Here is a 15,854-nt window from a genome sequence, read left to right on the forward strand (position 1 = left end):
TTACAGGCTTAATCTAAAATGGATTAAATTGAGATTGTATGTCACTGTCCTGCACACAATACCCCATATGTTTCTAGACATTTTTACAAATTAATTAAAAATGAAAAGCTGAAATATCTTGAGTCAATAAGTATTCAACCCCTTTGTTATCGCAAGCCTAAAGAAGTTCAGGAATTAAAATGTGCTTAACATGTCACATACGTTACATGGACTCACTCTGTGTGCAATAACAGTGTTTAACATTATTATTTTATGACTACCTCATTCCTGTACCCCACACATACAATTATCTGTATGGTCCCTCAGTCGAGCAGTGAATTTCAAACACAGAATCAGCCACAAAGACCAGGGAGGTTTTTCAATGCCTTGCAAAGAAGGGCAACTATTGGTAGATGGGTAAAAAAAGCAGACATTAAATATCTCTTTGAGCATGGTGAAGTTATTAATGACACTTTCGGATGGTGTATCAATACACCCAGTCACTACAAATGTAACGTGTGCTGAGAGTTGGGAAGCAAGTTCAGGGAGTGAGTGTTTTAATGAAAAACACACCATAATCCAAACACGAACGACACAGACATGAAAAAGAGATATTGATGCCCGGGGAAGGAACCAAGGGGAGTGACATGTATAGTGCGGGTAATCAAGGAGGTGATGGAGTCCAGGTGAGTGTCATATTGCGCTGCCGGAGAGGAAGGAATCCGCTCAGGGATTTCACCATGAGGCCAACTTTAAAACAGTTACAGGGTTTAATTTCTGTGAATGGAGAAAACTGAGGATGGATCAACAACATTGTGGTGACTCCACAATACTAACCTAAATGACAGAGTGAAAAGAAAGAAGCCTGTACAGATAACAAATATTCCTAAACATGCATCCTGTTTGCAATAAGGCACTAAAGTAAAACTACCAAAAATGTGGCAAAGAAATTACATTTATGCCCTGAATACAAAGCGTTCCAAAAGGAAAACCTGGTTCAGTCTGCTTCCAACAGACACTGGTAGTCAAATTCACCTTCCAGCAGGACAATAACCCAAAACACATGGCAAAATATACACTGGAGTTGCTTACCATGACAACATTGAATATTTCTGAATTGCCTTTATTGACTTGAAAATCTATGGCAAGACTTGAAAATGGCTGTCTAGCCTGATGAGGATTTAGGGATCCCCTTTGGGAACATCCCCTCCCACGTTCAGCTGGAACGGTGGCGCATGGAACGCAAAAATATTCTTAGAAATATTTAACCTCCACACATTAACAAGTCCAATAGCTCAAATGAAAGATAAACACCTTGTTCATCTACCCAGCATGTCAGATTTTTTAAATGTTTTACGGCGAAAACACACCAAATATTTATATTAGACCACCACCGAAACCAAGACAAGAGGCAGCCATTTTGTCCCAGAAAATATAAAATTATAAAAGCAGGATTAAAAAATAAATCATTCACTAACCTTTTGAAAATCTTCATCAGATGACAGTAATAGGACATGTTACACAGTACATTTTTTTTCTCAATAATATGCCATTTATATCCATAAATGTCCATTTACATTGAATTCATGTTCAGAAAATACTCAAAAATGTCAGCAGAAAATGTAGGTAGCGCCGCAAGATAACGTAAATAGACATCATAAACTTTGACTAAATATACATGTTCTACATATAGTTAGAAAGATACACTGCTTCTTAATGCAATCACTTTGTTACATTTATTTTTAACGTTACAGAAATCGCCCACTATTCAATATTCTGAGACGGCGCTCAGATATAAGCTATATTTCTCCGCTATGTTGGAGTCAACAGAAACACAGATTTCAGCATAAATATTCCCTTACCTTTTGATAGTCTTCGTTCAGAATGTACTGGAAGGGTTCATACTTACCCAATACATCGTTTGGTTTCAAGTCTTGCGTCTTTGTATTAGCTACTGCTAATAACATCAGCTGAAATGCACCCAAAATGTCCTCTGGTCCGGAAAAGTTGCGCATCAAAACTTCAAAATTACATATTATATGTCGACTAAACAGGTCAAACTAAGTGCAGAACCAAGCTTTAGGATGTTATAGACATACAAAACAATTTTCAATTCAACCGGTCATTGTTTGTCCTTCTTCGGAGTGCTGGAACAAAGGAATGGCTGGGACCAATTCGCACCCTAACGCACAGGTATTTTCTCGCGGCACTCACTTAATTCACTCCCATAGGGCCAATTTTCGTGGGATTTGAACGATTAAACGCTCTACAGAATGAGGACATCTAGTGGAAGACATAGAAAGTGTCCCCAGATCCATAGCTGGTTGGGAAGGGTGGGGGCGATGACGTCAATGTTGCCCCAACTTTCATGACCAAAAAACTAGTTTGGAAGAATGCCTGCCCTGTGAGTTCTGCTATACTTACAGACATAATTCCAACGGTTTTAGAAGCTTTAGAGTGTTTTCTATCCAATAATAATTATTATATGCATATATTAGCAATTTTTGACAGATTTTTTTTCAGTTTACTATGGGCACGCAATTTCTCCAAAGGGGGCAGTAATCAGCCATTTCTTTAACAGGCTAGCAATGATCAACTTGACAGAGCTTGAAGAATTTTTTAAAGAATAATGCGCAAATATTTTACAATCCACGTGTGCAAAACATTAAGAGACACCCAGAAAGACTTACAGCTGTAATCTCTGTTTATAGGTGATTCTAACATGTACTGACTCAGGGGGGTGAATGCTTACTTATGTAAATGTTTCTGTATTTCAATTTAAATAAATGTTAAAACATTTCTAAAAACGTTTTCACTATGTCATTATGGTGAGAGATTATTCTTTTTTGATCTATTTTGAACCAAAAAATGTGATCATATTACTCCTCCCTACACTGGCTTCCTGTCAAGGCAAGGGCTGATTTCAAGGTTTTACTGTTAACCTACAAAGCATTACATGGGCTTGCTTCTACCTATCTCTCTGATTTGGTCCTGCCGTACATACCTACCTTGCTGTCCTTAGTCCACCTGGCCGTGCTGCTGCTCCAGTTTCAACTGTTCTGCCTGCGGCTATGGAATCCTGACCTGTTCACCGGATGTGCTACCTGTCCCAGACCTATTATTTGACCATGAACATTTGAACATCTTGGCCATGTTATGTTATAATCTCCACCCGGCACAGCCAGAAGAGGACTGGCCACCCCTCATAGCCTGGTTCCTCTCTAGGTTTCTTCCTAGGTTTTGGCCTTTCTAGGGAGTTTTTCTTAGCCAACGTGCTTCAACACCTGCATTGCTTGCTGTTTGGGGGTTTAGGCTGGGTTTCTGTACAGCACTTTGAGATATCAGCTGATGTACGAAGGGCTATATAAATAAATTTGGTTTGATTTTTGAATTTTGAGCTGTAACACAACAAAATGTATTATGGATGATATTTTAGTCACTCAAAAGCCTATTTTACATGGTAATCAGAATGACTGTTCAGTACCTTTAAAAAAGACCCATCAGCTGGGTCAACCCACCATGAAAGTGAATACAAATCTAATTTTTGGTTCATTTAACCCATGTTTGGTTAATCCAAAGGTGTGGCCTATTGGGGGTGTGGCTTTCAGATTGTTATTTTTGGCCATGTTCATCATGTTAAATTTGTACACTGCACTTTTGGATTTTTCTTCTATATTTTTTTACCTATTTTACCATAAAATTAATAATGTTATTTACATGTTATAACAAAGTAGTAACTATCCCAACATTGGGATTAAGATGCAAAAGTCTCATCGTTCAACTGGAATTACATTTACTCTCATGGGTGGCAAAAAAATAACTATCTGAATGCCTCGCCCTTACTAAGCCACACCTCAAGTCTTCTGGTCTGACCCAGTGGATCATAGCTCAATAGCCAGCCTCAACAACCCAGCCCAGCTGGGTCAAAATAACCCAACATGAGTTCTGTCCAAAATTTACCCAAATGTAGTTGTTTTTAACCCAGCAGGGACATCACAATCACCATCATCAGCTTCTGTGTTCATCTGTGACCACTGCATAGCAGTGAGGCCATGGCAGTGAGGCTGTGTCTTACTTCTGATGCATACCTGTGCGAGGCACATGCCCTTCTCCACCAGCAGAGGGCAGCACTGAGGGCGCACAACCTGGTGGAGGTGACTGAGGGCTGGGAGCACTGCGAGCAGATATTTCAATTACTTCTGAATATTTTCTCATTTGTATTACACTGGGCTGAACTACACTCCAATGTATTTTGTAACAACATATTTTCAAGAGCTGAAATTTGTATTTTCAAAATACTTTTCTATAAATTTTTTTGGATCACAATTTTGTGGCCCCCTTTCAACCTGCATTGGTATCAAAACTGTGAAGGCACAATGGTGTGATAAAAGTATCTGCTAAATTAACTAAATATAAATGTATATGTAAAAATGAACCATTGCAAAACATGCTGAGTAGTATTCTAATACGCTCCGCCCCAGAACAAGGCCAATAATAATACCCAGTGTGCTTTTCAGCTTATTTTTGTATGTTCATTTTCACATTGACATTTACATTTTGGTAATTTAGCAGGCAATTGTCCAGAGTGACTTAAAGTCAGTGCATTCAACTAAGGTAGATAAACAACAAACTATCACAGTCGTACTGAGAATGTTGTTGCTGTTCAGCCCGGCTACCTGCAAATGTATATAAGTATTTTAAAATACATGTATTTTTATTTTGATACATTGATCTTTATGGAATTTTGTAATTATATTTTTTCATTTTTGCCCATCCCTGACCGTGAGGAACTGAAGCTGTTCTGTTTGGAGGAGCGTGTGCCTGCGTGTTCCCTCTGTGTTCTGGTCGGCCTGTAAAAGAACCACCAGGCTGTTCAGCTGCGGGAAGCCTACCCAGACCACAAGGTGAAAACACACTGTGATGTAGACCTAAAGACTAGCCTGGTCCCAGATCTGTTCATGCTGTAGTAGCCTATAGCCAAACATGACAATTATCATAGGAGTTAGCAAGACCTCGCCAACAGACTTAGCAAAGATATCATTCAAATAATATAATTTGTTCCATGAAAATATTACCTTTAACCTTACCATCTGTTTTTTTGTTGTTATGTACCTATGGCCTATCCTTCTTGTATGGTTCTGTTGTATCTCTATCTGTAGAACATGTTGGAGGCCAATATGAGCCAGCTGCTGAAGAGGAGGAGAGTGGCAAAATATTAAATTAAGGACTTGGAGTGACTGTACACAAAGACTATGGTAAATACTATGGACAAATCCCTTCATGATGAAGATATGGCAAAGCAATGCATCCATTTAAAAAAATATCCTCTTAAAATGGCTATCTCCAGTTGTAATTACTGTGAAGTAAATGCATAATCACCACCCTTCTCATTGTCAATATCACAGCTTGATATTATACAATACAGTACATTCACAGTCTCTCATATTGTTGTCACACTCTTGTAGCACTCTGCTAAAGCCTACAGGGATAGAATCTCGGAGAAGTACTGGGGGATTAGGGCTGGGATTGAGGAAGATGAGTGGCTGATGATGGAGAAACTGGAAACAGAGGAGATGTACAAGTCAAAAGTTTGGACACACCTACTCAAGGATTTTTCTTTATTTTTTATAATTTTCTACATTGTAGAATTTTAGTGAATACATCAAAATTATGAAATAACACAAGGAATCATGTAGTAACCAACAAAGTGTTAAACAAATCAAAATGCATCAAAATATTATTCAAAGTAGCCACCCTTTGCCTTGACGACAGCTTTGCACTCTTGGCATTCTCTCAACCAGCTTCATGAGGTAGTCACCTGGAATGCATTTCAATTAATTAAAGACCCAGAAGTTACCTCTGCTGCAGAGGATAAGTTTATTGGAGTCACAAGACTCAGAAATTGCAGCCCAAATAAATGCTTCACAAAGTTCAAGTAACAGACACATCTCAACATCAACTGTTCAGAGGAGACTATGTGAATCAGTCCTTTATTGTCACGCACTGACCATAGAGAGCTGTTTTTTCTCTATGGTGATTGGGGCGTAACAATGACTAGGGTGGATTATCTAGGTGATTTATTTTGGCCTGGTATGGTTCCCAATCAGAGGCAGCAGTTTATCATTGTCTCTGATTGGGGATCATATTTAGCCGGTCATTGCCCCTTTAGTGTTTTGTGAGATCTTGTCTATGTAACGTTGCCTGTTCGCACTGCATTGTCGTCATGTTTTGTTGTTAGTTTATTGTTTATTTGTCGTTGCTTAGTTTCACTTTCATTAAAATATGTGGAAGTCAACATACGCTGCGCCTTAATCCGTTATTTTACCAGGTAAGTTGACTGAGAACACGTTCTCATTTGCAGCAACGACCTGGGGAATAGTTACAGGGGAGAGGAGGGGGATGAATGAGCCAATTGTAAACTGGGGATTATTAGGTGACCGTGATGGTTTGAGGGCCGATTGGGAATTTAGCCAGGACACCGGGGTTAACGCCCCTACTCTTACGATAAGTGAGAGTTAATGACCTTTAATGACCTCAGAGAGTCAGGACACCCGTTTAACGTCCCATCCGAAAGACGGCACCCAACACAGGGCAATCACTGCCCTGGGGCATTGGGATATTTTTTTAGACCAGAGGAAAGAGTGCCTCCTACTGGCCCTCCAACACCACTTATGGTTGAATTGCTGCAAGGAAACCATTTCTAAAGGACACCAATAAGAAGAAAATACTTGCTTGGGCATGAAACAAGCAATGGAAATTAGTGTTAAGCAGAGCGACACGGGACCCCAAGAGCAGACTCAGTTCAGGAAACAGGGATGAATGAACCAAAATATTTATTGTTACACAGGGAGATATGGATCCGGGGAAGATCCGAGGAAGTTTGGATGAGTTGCAGAAAAACCAGATGTGGAGACTGAGGTTGGAGTTAGCTGAGTAGAACTGGGTAAACAGGTCCTGAGGGGAATTCAGGTAGTGGTGAGTAAAATCCAGAGCAAGGTAGTTGGGTGGTGAGATGTGGAACAGGAAACAGAGAGGTACTACAATGAGAGGATAGCTGGTGTCAGGCAGGAAACAGGTGCAGCAGAGTAACATGATCTTGAATAATCATAAATGTCTAGAATCATGAACTGACTGAGCAGAGATTACGATCTGGCAGAGTGGAAGTGGCAGGACTGAGTATTTGTAGAGGTCTTGATTATGGAACGAGTTGCAGCTGGTAGGGATCTGCTCTGACTCCAGCACACCTGTCTCCAACCACACAATCACGCAGAGAGGAAGAGGGAGAGAGAGAGTGTGTACAGGGGAAGTAACTGCAGGTCACGAAGACACCGGATGAACACCAGAGGGCGTAGCAGGAGCAGATATGACAATTTGACCAGTGGAAATCTGTCCTTTTGTTAAATCTTTAGTCCAAATGTGAGATGGAGGAGGAGGTGTGATGGTGTGGGGTGTGCTTTGCTGGTGACACTGTCTGTGCTTAATTGGAATTCAAGGCACACTTAACCAGTATGGCTACCACAGCATTCTGCAGCGATACACCATTCCATCTGGTTTGCGCTTAGTGGGACTATCATTTGTTTTTCAACAGGACAATGACCCAACACACCTCCAGGCTGTGTAAGGGCTATTTGACCAAGAAGGAGAGTGAGGGAGTGCTGCATCAGATGACCTGGCCTCCACAATCACCCTACCTCAACCCAATTGAGATGGTTTGGGATGAGTTGGACCGCAGAGTAAAGGAAAAGCAGCCAATAGGTGCTCAGCATGTGTGGGAACTCATTCAAGACTGTTGGAAAATCATTCCAGGTGAAGCTGGTTGAGAGAATGCCAAGAGTGTGCAAAGCTCTCATCAAGGCAAAGGGTGTCTACTTTGAAGAATCTCAAATATGAAATATATTTTGATTTGTTTAACACTTTTTTGGTTACTACATGATTCCATACGTATTATTTTATAGTTTGGGTGTCTTCACTTATATTCTACAATGTAGAATATAGTAAAAATAAAGACAAATCTTTGAGTGTGTCCAAACTTGTGACTGGTACTGTATATCACACAGTGGCTGGAGTCCAAGAGCATGGAGAGATGTTTCCAAGAGATCGACCTCCTCAGAGGCATCAGCAAATCTCTCATCCAAGAAATAAATAACTTGAAATTCTTGCAGGTGGAGAATATTAAAAAGAAGTGTTCCAAAGTGGTTATTTGTAAGGCAAAGGGTTCTACCTGGAACCTTTACCATCCTAAGAAACTATTTTGGAGGAAGGGTTCTTTTATGATTCTTTGGAAGTCAAGAAGGATTATTTGGAAGGCAAGAAGGGTTCTAAATTTCTCAGCATGCTTTATTTTAGGGAGATTTTCAGAAGTGTTTGTTTTACTGTATTATCTGTGTTTTTGCATGTACCTTGCTTGGTTGATTCATTTTATGGTACACAAAGACAATTAGCATATCGTTTTTTAAAACGAGTCAAATCTGTTTGTAACGATGTCCGTCTGAGGAAGAAGGAGTAGACCAAAGTGCAGCGTGGTACATGTTCATATTTGAACACTAAATACAAAAGAACAAGAGAATAAAAGAAAATCGAAACAGTCCCGTATGGTGCAAACACTGAAACGGAAAACAACTACCCACAAACACAGGTGGGAACAGGCTACCTAGGTATGGTTCTCAATCAGAGACAACGATAGACAGCTGCCTCTGATTGGGAACCATACCAGGCCAATCACAGAAATACAAAACATAGAACAAAAACATAGAATGCCCACCCCAACTCACGCCCTGACCAAACCCAAAATAGAGACATAAAAAAAGGAACAAAGGTCAGAACGTGACACTGTTAGTGATTGGATATATTGCACCCATTACTGAGATGGCTGTTGCAGTTTACATGATTGAGGTATTTAATTTGTCATACCCTTGCATTCATTCTGAATGGAGGTTGCAAGTGAATTACAAACCTCTTAAATGTAATTGCAAAAAATAGATTTCTGCCTAAATAGACATACCCAAAAGTAACTGCTATTCATGTGTAATTACATGATTCTGATATGCAAAAACCTGTTATATTTGAAAAGAAGACATCTGGGAGATTGTGAGGAAATGATCAGAAAATAGATAAGAGGTACATAGTTCAGAATACACAAGATCAAGCTCACACAAAATAACTTTTTAGAAATTGATTTTTATTTTGAAAGTAGTCTTTCATTGACAAGCTATAAGTTAATTATTGATGACTAGAGCTGGAAACACATCAGATGGCTTCCACAACACGTGAACAATATCACCAAAAAAATGGGATTGATAGACCTAACAACTAGAAATGGGCAATGTTTTAGTAAGTAGTGTCAGGTGTGGTCACGGGACATTTCCAAGTGTCCCTAAAACTCTCCAAAGTGACATACTGTATGTCTGTAAATTAGATAGTTCCAGTGCTATTACATATGTGCAATCCCTAAATGCTATATGTTCAGTATAAAAACACAATTTCTACCATATCAACCTCACTCTAACATTGTGGTGGTGTTATGGGGTATCCAGGGTATGTACATTCAAGTGTCCTTTCAACCTCCCCAAAGTGTCCGAATGTGGTAATTGCACTTTTTTTGCACACTGGATGTGCCTAAAGTTATTGTTCACTATAAAAATGTAATTTCTACAACACTAACATCTCTCAAACATTGTTGTGGTGTCGGGGTATGAGTGACTACAGCGCGTAAGCAGGCAACATCATATTTTTGATGAGCAAAGACATAGTCACTCGGTGGACATTCGATGTTCCCATTAAAACTTCTTAAGGCTAGGTGGCACTATTTTCACGTCCGGATGAAAAGCGTTCCCAAAGTAAACTGCCTGCTACTCAGGCCCAGAAGCTAGGATATGCATATTATTAGTATGTTGGATAGAAAACACTCTGAAGTTTATAAAACTGTTTGAATAATGTAAGTGAGTATAACAGAACCTATTTGGCAGGCGAAACCCAGAGGACAAACTATCCAGGAATGTTCTTTTTGAGGTCACTCTCTTTTCAATAAGGTTTCAATGGGAATCTAGAATTCTAAGGCAGTTGCTTGCAGTTCCTATCACTTCCACTAGATGTCAACAGTCTTTAGAAATTGGTTGATGTTTTTCCTTTGAGAAATGAAGAAGTAGCCCGGTTCAGAACAAGGGTTGAGTGAAGTGTACTGTTGTGATTGAGGCGCATGACCTGAAAGCACAGATTATTCCGTCTGAACTTTTCGCGATTATTTACGTTTAAAAATACCTAAAGTTGGATTAGGAAAGTTGTTTGAAATGTATGGATCAAGTTTACAGGCAACTAAGTAGATAATGTGTAGTCATGTTTCGCGAGTTGGAACCGGTGTATTTTCTGATTTATACGTGCCAAATAAATTGACATTTTGGATATATAACGACAGAATTTATTGAACAAAAGGACCATTTGTGATGTTTAATGAATATATTGGAGTGCCAGCAGAAGAAGATCTTTAAAGGTAAGGCATGCATTATATGCTATTTCTGACTTTTATGTTGTGCCTGGCGGGTTGAATTATGATTTTCATGTGTATGTTTGATGTGGTGCTGTCCTCAGATAATAGCATGGTTTGCTTTCGCCGTAAAGCCTTTTTGAAATCTGACACTGTGGCTGGATTAACAAGAAGTTCATCTTTACACCCATTTATAACACTGGTATGATTTATTAATTATTTTTATGAGTATTTCTGTTTTTGAATTTGGCGCGCTGCTATTTCACTGGGTGTTGTCAAATCAATCCCTGCGTGAAGGGATCACTAAGAAGTTTGAAGTCATACATTATCAGATAACATTGGCAATAGGCTAGATTTGTTCCTATTACCAAAGGATTCAATTGAATGTAGCTATAGCTTAAACACAGACCAAATCTAAGCTTACCTTGTTTGATGTGTGCTGTTTGGTGAAAACATTGTGTAAAATAAACATTTTGACTCTTGGGGCTGGTGATCCATAATGGTAGGTCACAGGCAGAAGGCTTTTGGTGTCTATCACCGTATTCCATGTTTATTTTGTTTATGCTTCACAACGCACAACGGAATGTTGGTAGCAGCCATCTTGAAATTAGGTAATCGTCTCGGCCTGCCCTTATAAATGTTTATGCCCATTTTGGTAGTAAGTCATACCAAAGATTTGAAGGCACCGATCAATAGCCAAGATACTCAGCTTTCCGCAGACACCCTGCTTTTGGCGATAGGGGCTACCTTCTCATACCAGACTGAATTAAATGGAAAAAAAATCTAATTGAGTCCCCAAATATGGGGACTTTTACATTTGAGAGATAACAATTCCACTTGTTGGATATGTTAAAGCTAGAATAATGTGACTTGCAGGCCTGATGAGGCTTGTAAAACAGGACCTTTCTAACACCACTGTGTTATGGTATAATTAGGCCTTCAAATAAAGGCCTTATTATGTACAGTGCCTTGCGAAAGTATTCGGCCCCCTTGAACTTTGCGACCTTTTGCCACATTTCAGGCTTCAAACATAAAGATATAAAACTGTATTTCTTTGTGAAGAATCAACAACAAGTGGGACACAATCATGAAGTGGAACGACATTTATTGGATATTTCAAACTTTTTTAACAAATCAAAAACTGAAAAATTGGGCGTGCAAAATTATTCAGCCCCTTTACTTTCAGTGCAGCAAACTCTCTCCAGAAGTTCAGTGAGGATCTCTGAATGATCCAATGTTGACCTAAATGACTAATGATGATAAATACAATCCACCTGTGTGTAATCAAGTCTCCGTATAAATGCACCTGCACTGTGATAGTCTTAGAGGTCCGTTAAAAGCGCAGAGAGCATCATGAAGAACAAGGAACACACCAGGCAGGTCCGAGATACTGTTGTGAAGAAGTTTAAAGCCAGATTTGGATACAAAAAGATTTCCCAAGCTTTAAACATCCCAAGGAGCACTGTGCAAGCGATAATATTGAAATGGAAGGAGTATCAGACCACAGCAAATCTACCAAGACCTGGCCGTCCCTCTAAACTTTCAGCTCATACAAGGAGAAGACTGATCAGAGATGCAGCCAAGAGGCCCATGATCACTCTGGATGAACTGCAGAGATCTACAGCTGAGGTGTGAGACTCTGTCCATAGGACAACAATCAGTCGTATATTGCACAAATCTGGCCTTTATGGAAGAGTGGCAAGAAGAAAGCCATTTCTTAAAGATATCCATAAAAAGTGTTGTTTAAAGTTTGCCACAAGCCACCTGGGAGACACACCAAACATGTGGAAGAAGGTGCTCTGGTCAGATGAAACCAAAATTGAACTTTTTGGCAACAATGCAAAACGTTATGTTTGGTGTAAAAGCAACACAGCTGAACACACCATCCCCACTGTCAAACATGGTGGTGGCAGCATCATGGTTTGGGCCTGCTTTTCTTCAGCAGGGACAGGGAAGATGGTTAAAATTGATGGGAAGATGGATGGAGCCAAATACAGGACCATTCTGGAAGAAAACCTGATGGAGTCTGCAAAAGACCTGAGACTGGGACGGAGATTTGTCTTCCAACAAGACAATGATCCAAAACATAAAGCAAAATCTACAATGGAATGGTTCAAAAATAAACATATCCAGGTGTTAGAATGGCCAAGTCAAAGTCCAGACCTGAATCCAATCGAGAATCTGTGGAAAGAACTGAAAACTGCTGTTCACAAATGCTCTCCATCCAACCTCACTGAGCTCGAGCTGTTTTGCAAGGAGGAATGGGAAAACATTTCAGTCTCTCGATGTGCAAAACTGATAGAGACACACCCCAAGCGTCTTACAGCTGTAATCGCAGCAAAAGGTGGCGCTACAAAGTATTAACTTAAGGGGGCTGAATAATTTGGCACGCCCAATTTTTCAGTTTTTGATTTGTTAAAAAAGTTTGAAATATCCAATAAATGTCGTTCCACTTCATGATTGTGTCCCACTTGTTGTTGATTCTTCACAAAAAAATACAGTTTTATATCTTTATGTTTGAAGCCTGAAATGTGGCAAAAGGTCGCAAAGTTCAAGGGGGCCGAATACTTTCACAAGGCACTGTATGTAATGTATTGTCATAAATAATAACATTTTAAAGGCTAATAAGGCTGGTTGAACCGTTCATAGAGGGTTCTAGGCAGAACCCTCCAATGATAAAAGGGTTCTTTGCTATAAGACACAAAATTGAGCTCAGTTGCATCCGGATTCCATTGATCATCCTTGAGATGTTTCTATAGCTAGATTGGAGTCCACCTGTGGTAAATTTAATTGATTGGACATGATTTCGAAAAGCACACACCTGTCTTTATAAAGGTCCCACAGTTGACAGTACATGTCAGAACAAAAACCAAGCTATGAGGTCAAAGGAATCATCCGTAGAGCCCCGAAACAGGATTGTGTCGAGGCACAGATCTGGGGAATGGTACTAAAACATTTTTGCAGCATTGAAGGTTCCCAAGAACAGAGAGCAGTGGCCTCCATTCTGCGTTCTTAAATTCTTAAGTGGAAAAAGTTTGGAACCACCAAGACTCCTCCTTGACCTGGCTGCACGGCCAAACTGAGCAATCGGTGGAGAAGTGCCTCGGTCAGGGAGGTGACCAACAACCTGATTGTAACTCTGACAGAGCCCCATGGTTCCTCTCTGGTGATGGGATAACCTTCCAGAAGAACAACCATCTCCTCAGCTCTCCATCAATCAGGCCTTTATGGTAGAGTGGCCAGATGGAAGCCACTCCTCAGTAAAACGCACATGACAGCCCTATTGGTGTTTGCCAAAAGGCACCTAAAGGATTCTCAGACCAATAAGAAACAAGATTCTCTGGTCTGATGAAACCAAGATTGAACTATTTGGCCTGAATGGCAAGCGTCACGTCTGGAGGAAACCTGGCACCATCCAAAGGTGAAGCATGGTGGTGGCAGCATCATGTTGTTGGGATGTTTTTCAGTGGCAAGGACTGGGAGACTAGTCAGGATCGAGGGAAAGATGAACGTAGAAAAGTACAGAGAGATCATTGATGGCAACCTGCTCCAGAGTGCTCAGGACCTCAGATTGGAGGTGAAGGTTCACCTTCAAACAGGACAACAACCCTAAGTACACAGCCAAGACAATGCAGGAGTGGCTTCGGGATAAGTCTGGAGAGACCTGAAAATAGCTGTGCAGAGACACTCCCCATCCAACCTGACAGAGCTTGAGAGGATCTGCAGAGAAGAATGGGAGAAATTTCCCAAAATAGGTGTACCTAGTTTGTAGCTTCATACCCAAGAAGATTCGAGGCTGTAATCACTGCCAAAGGAGCTTCAACAAAGCATTGAATAAAGGGTCTCAATATTTATTTAAATGTGATATCCGTTTTTTTAATATATACATTGGCAAACATTTCTTAAAACATGTTTTTGTGTAGTCCTTATGGAAGTATTGTGTCTAGGTTGAGGGAAAAAACTATTTAATCAATTTTAGAATAAGGCTGTAACGTAACAAAATGTGGAAAAAGTCAAGGGGTCTGAATACTTTCCAAATGCACTGTATATATCTAATCTAACCTTTTATCCGATACGTTTTACAGAAAAACCTCAAGTGATTGAATAGAGGCACCCAGACATGGATTTTGTCATTGTGTCCCCATCATAGGGACCTGGACCTGCAGCCCACGCAGGAAGTGGAGAGGGAGCTCTGTGCCCCAGAGAGGATGAGAACAGTGGAGAGAATGGTGGATGAGTTGTCTCAGGCTTTGACTCAGCCCTTTCCATGGAAACAATTCACATAGCAATTGTTTCTCTTGATGCTTTTTGAATGGCATGTGGTCATGTACTGTGAACATTTTATGGTCGTACATAGTACATGTATAACTTATGCTGTTCATTCATCACCATCAATGAATAGTCCATATGTTTTCAATGCATTGCATATCCATGGTGCATTGACTATGATTGTCTATCTGTAGAACACTGACATTGGACTCCAAAACGTCCCATCCGAAGCTGGAGGTGTCAAGGGACAGGCTACAGGTGTGCTGGAACACGGAGCCCATTGGAATGGACCGATATGAGCGTTATGACTCTCAGTACTGTGTCCTCGCACAGGAGTCCTTCTCCACTGGCCTGCATTACTGGGAAGTCATTGTCCATGAGAAACCCTATTGGCTGATTGGTGCAGTCAATGGGTGCATCTCCAGTATAGATTGGAGAATGGACCAGACTCAGGACTTGACCAACCTGGGTTTAGCAAGGTGAACAAGGGATCTTTCTGCATCTACCATGGGGATGGACAGTACTTGACATGTCATGACTCCCATGAGACGTTACTGTCTTTAGGGGGAAGGACTCCGAAAGCTGAAGTCCACAAGGGGGAGCTGTTGTTTTCTAATGCAGACACACTGATCCTGCTCCACCGTTTTCTGTGCAGTAGTGTGTGGGGCCTCTACCCTATGTTAACCCCTGTATTGATGTGAACAGAGAGCCACTCACCCTGTTCTGTCTAAGAGATGCTTCAGATAGGTCTGTTAGCAGCACTGAGGCTGCACAACACCCACTAGCCTTGTGAAACCAGCCTGCATCTTGCGAGAGCTCGTATTTTGCTTCACTTCATGTGTCAAATGAAACGAAAAGTGAGTGCAGCAGTCAGTCTGCTTGACCAGGCTTAACACGCCCACAGTCCTAAGTTCTGACTCTCAGTGTACTGTATGTCCCTCTGTCCTTTGGTCATCTGTTTTATATTATTTTAAGACTTGGTGTACTCCACTTGTACTTGCAACGAACATGTATGCTATTGACCATTAAACCACATATTATTCACCATGAAAGGTTCTGTGCTTTCCTTTTATAGACCTATACTTACTACGTAGTTTTCTCTCATTATCACTACAAGTTTATCCAA

The 15,854-nt window shown here is 40.5% G+C and overlaps 1 protein-coding gene across 1 annotated transcript; it reads left to right on the forward strand.

Moving 5' to 3' along the window:
* The first annotated feature begins 596 nt into the window (after positions 1-596).
* LOC149985598 (E3 ubiquitin-protein ligase TRIM62) lies at positions 597-15,611 on the forward strand. The gene is given in 11 exon segments (XM_090184472.1): positions 597-639; positions 3,968-4,024; positions 4,027-4,143; positions 4,732-4,883; positions 5,139-5,234; positions 5,445-5,567; positions 8,037-8,161; positions 14,610-14,750; positions 14,923-15,199; positions 15,202-15,406; positions 15,409-15,611. Coding segments are annotated over 11 exon segments (1,449 nt in total). The 3' UTR covers positions 15,522-15,611.
* Positions 15,612-15,854: the final 243 nt, after the last annotated feature.

Source organism: Oncorhynchus mykiss, chromosome 1, assembly GCF_057628025.1.
Source record: "Oncorhynchus mykiss isolate SJ-2025 chromosome 1, ASM5762802v1, whole genome shotgun sequence".
Lineage (NCBI taxonomy): Eukaryota > Metazoa > Chordata > Actinopteri > Salmoniformes > Salmonidae > Oncorhynchus > Oncorhynchus mykiss.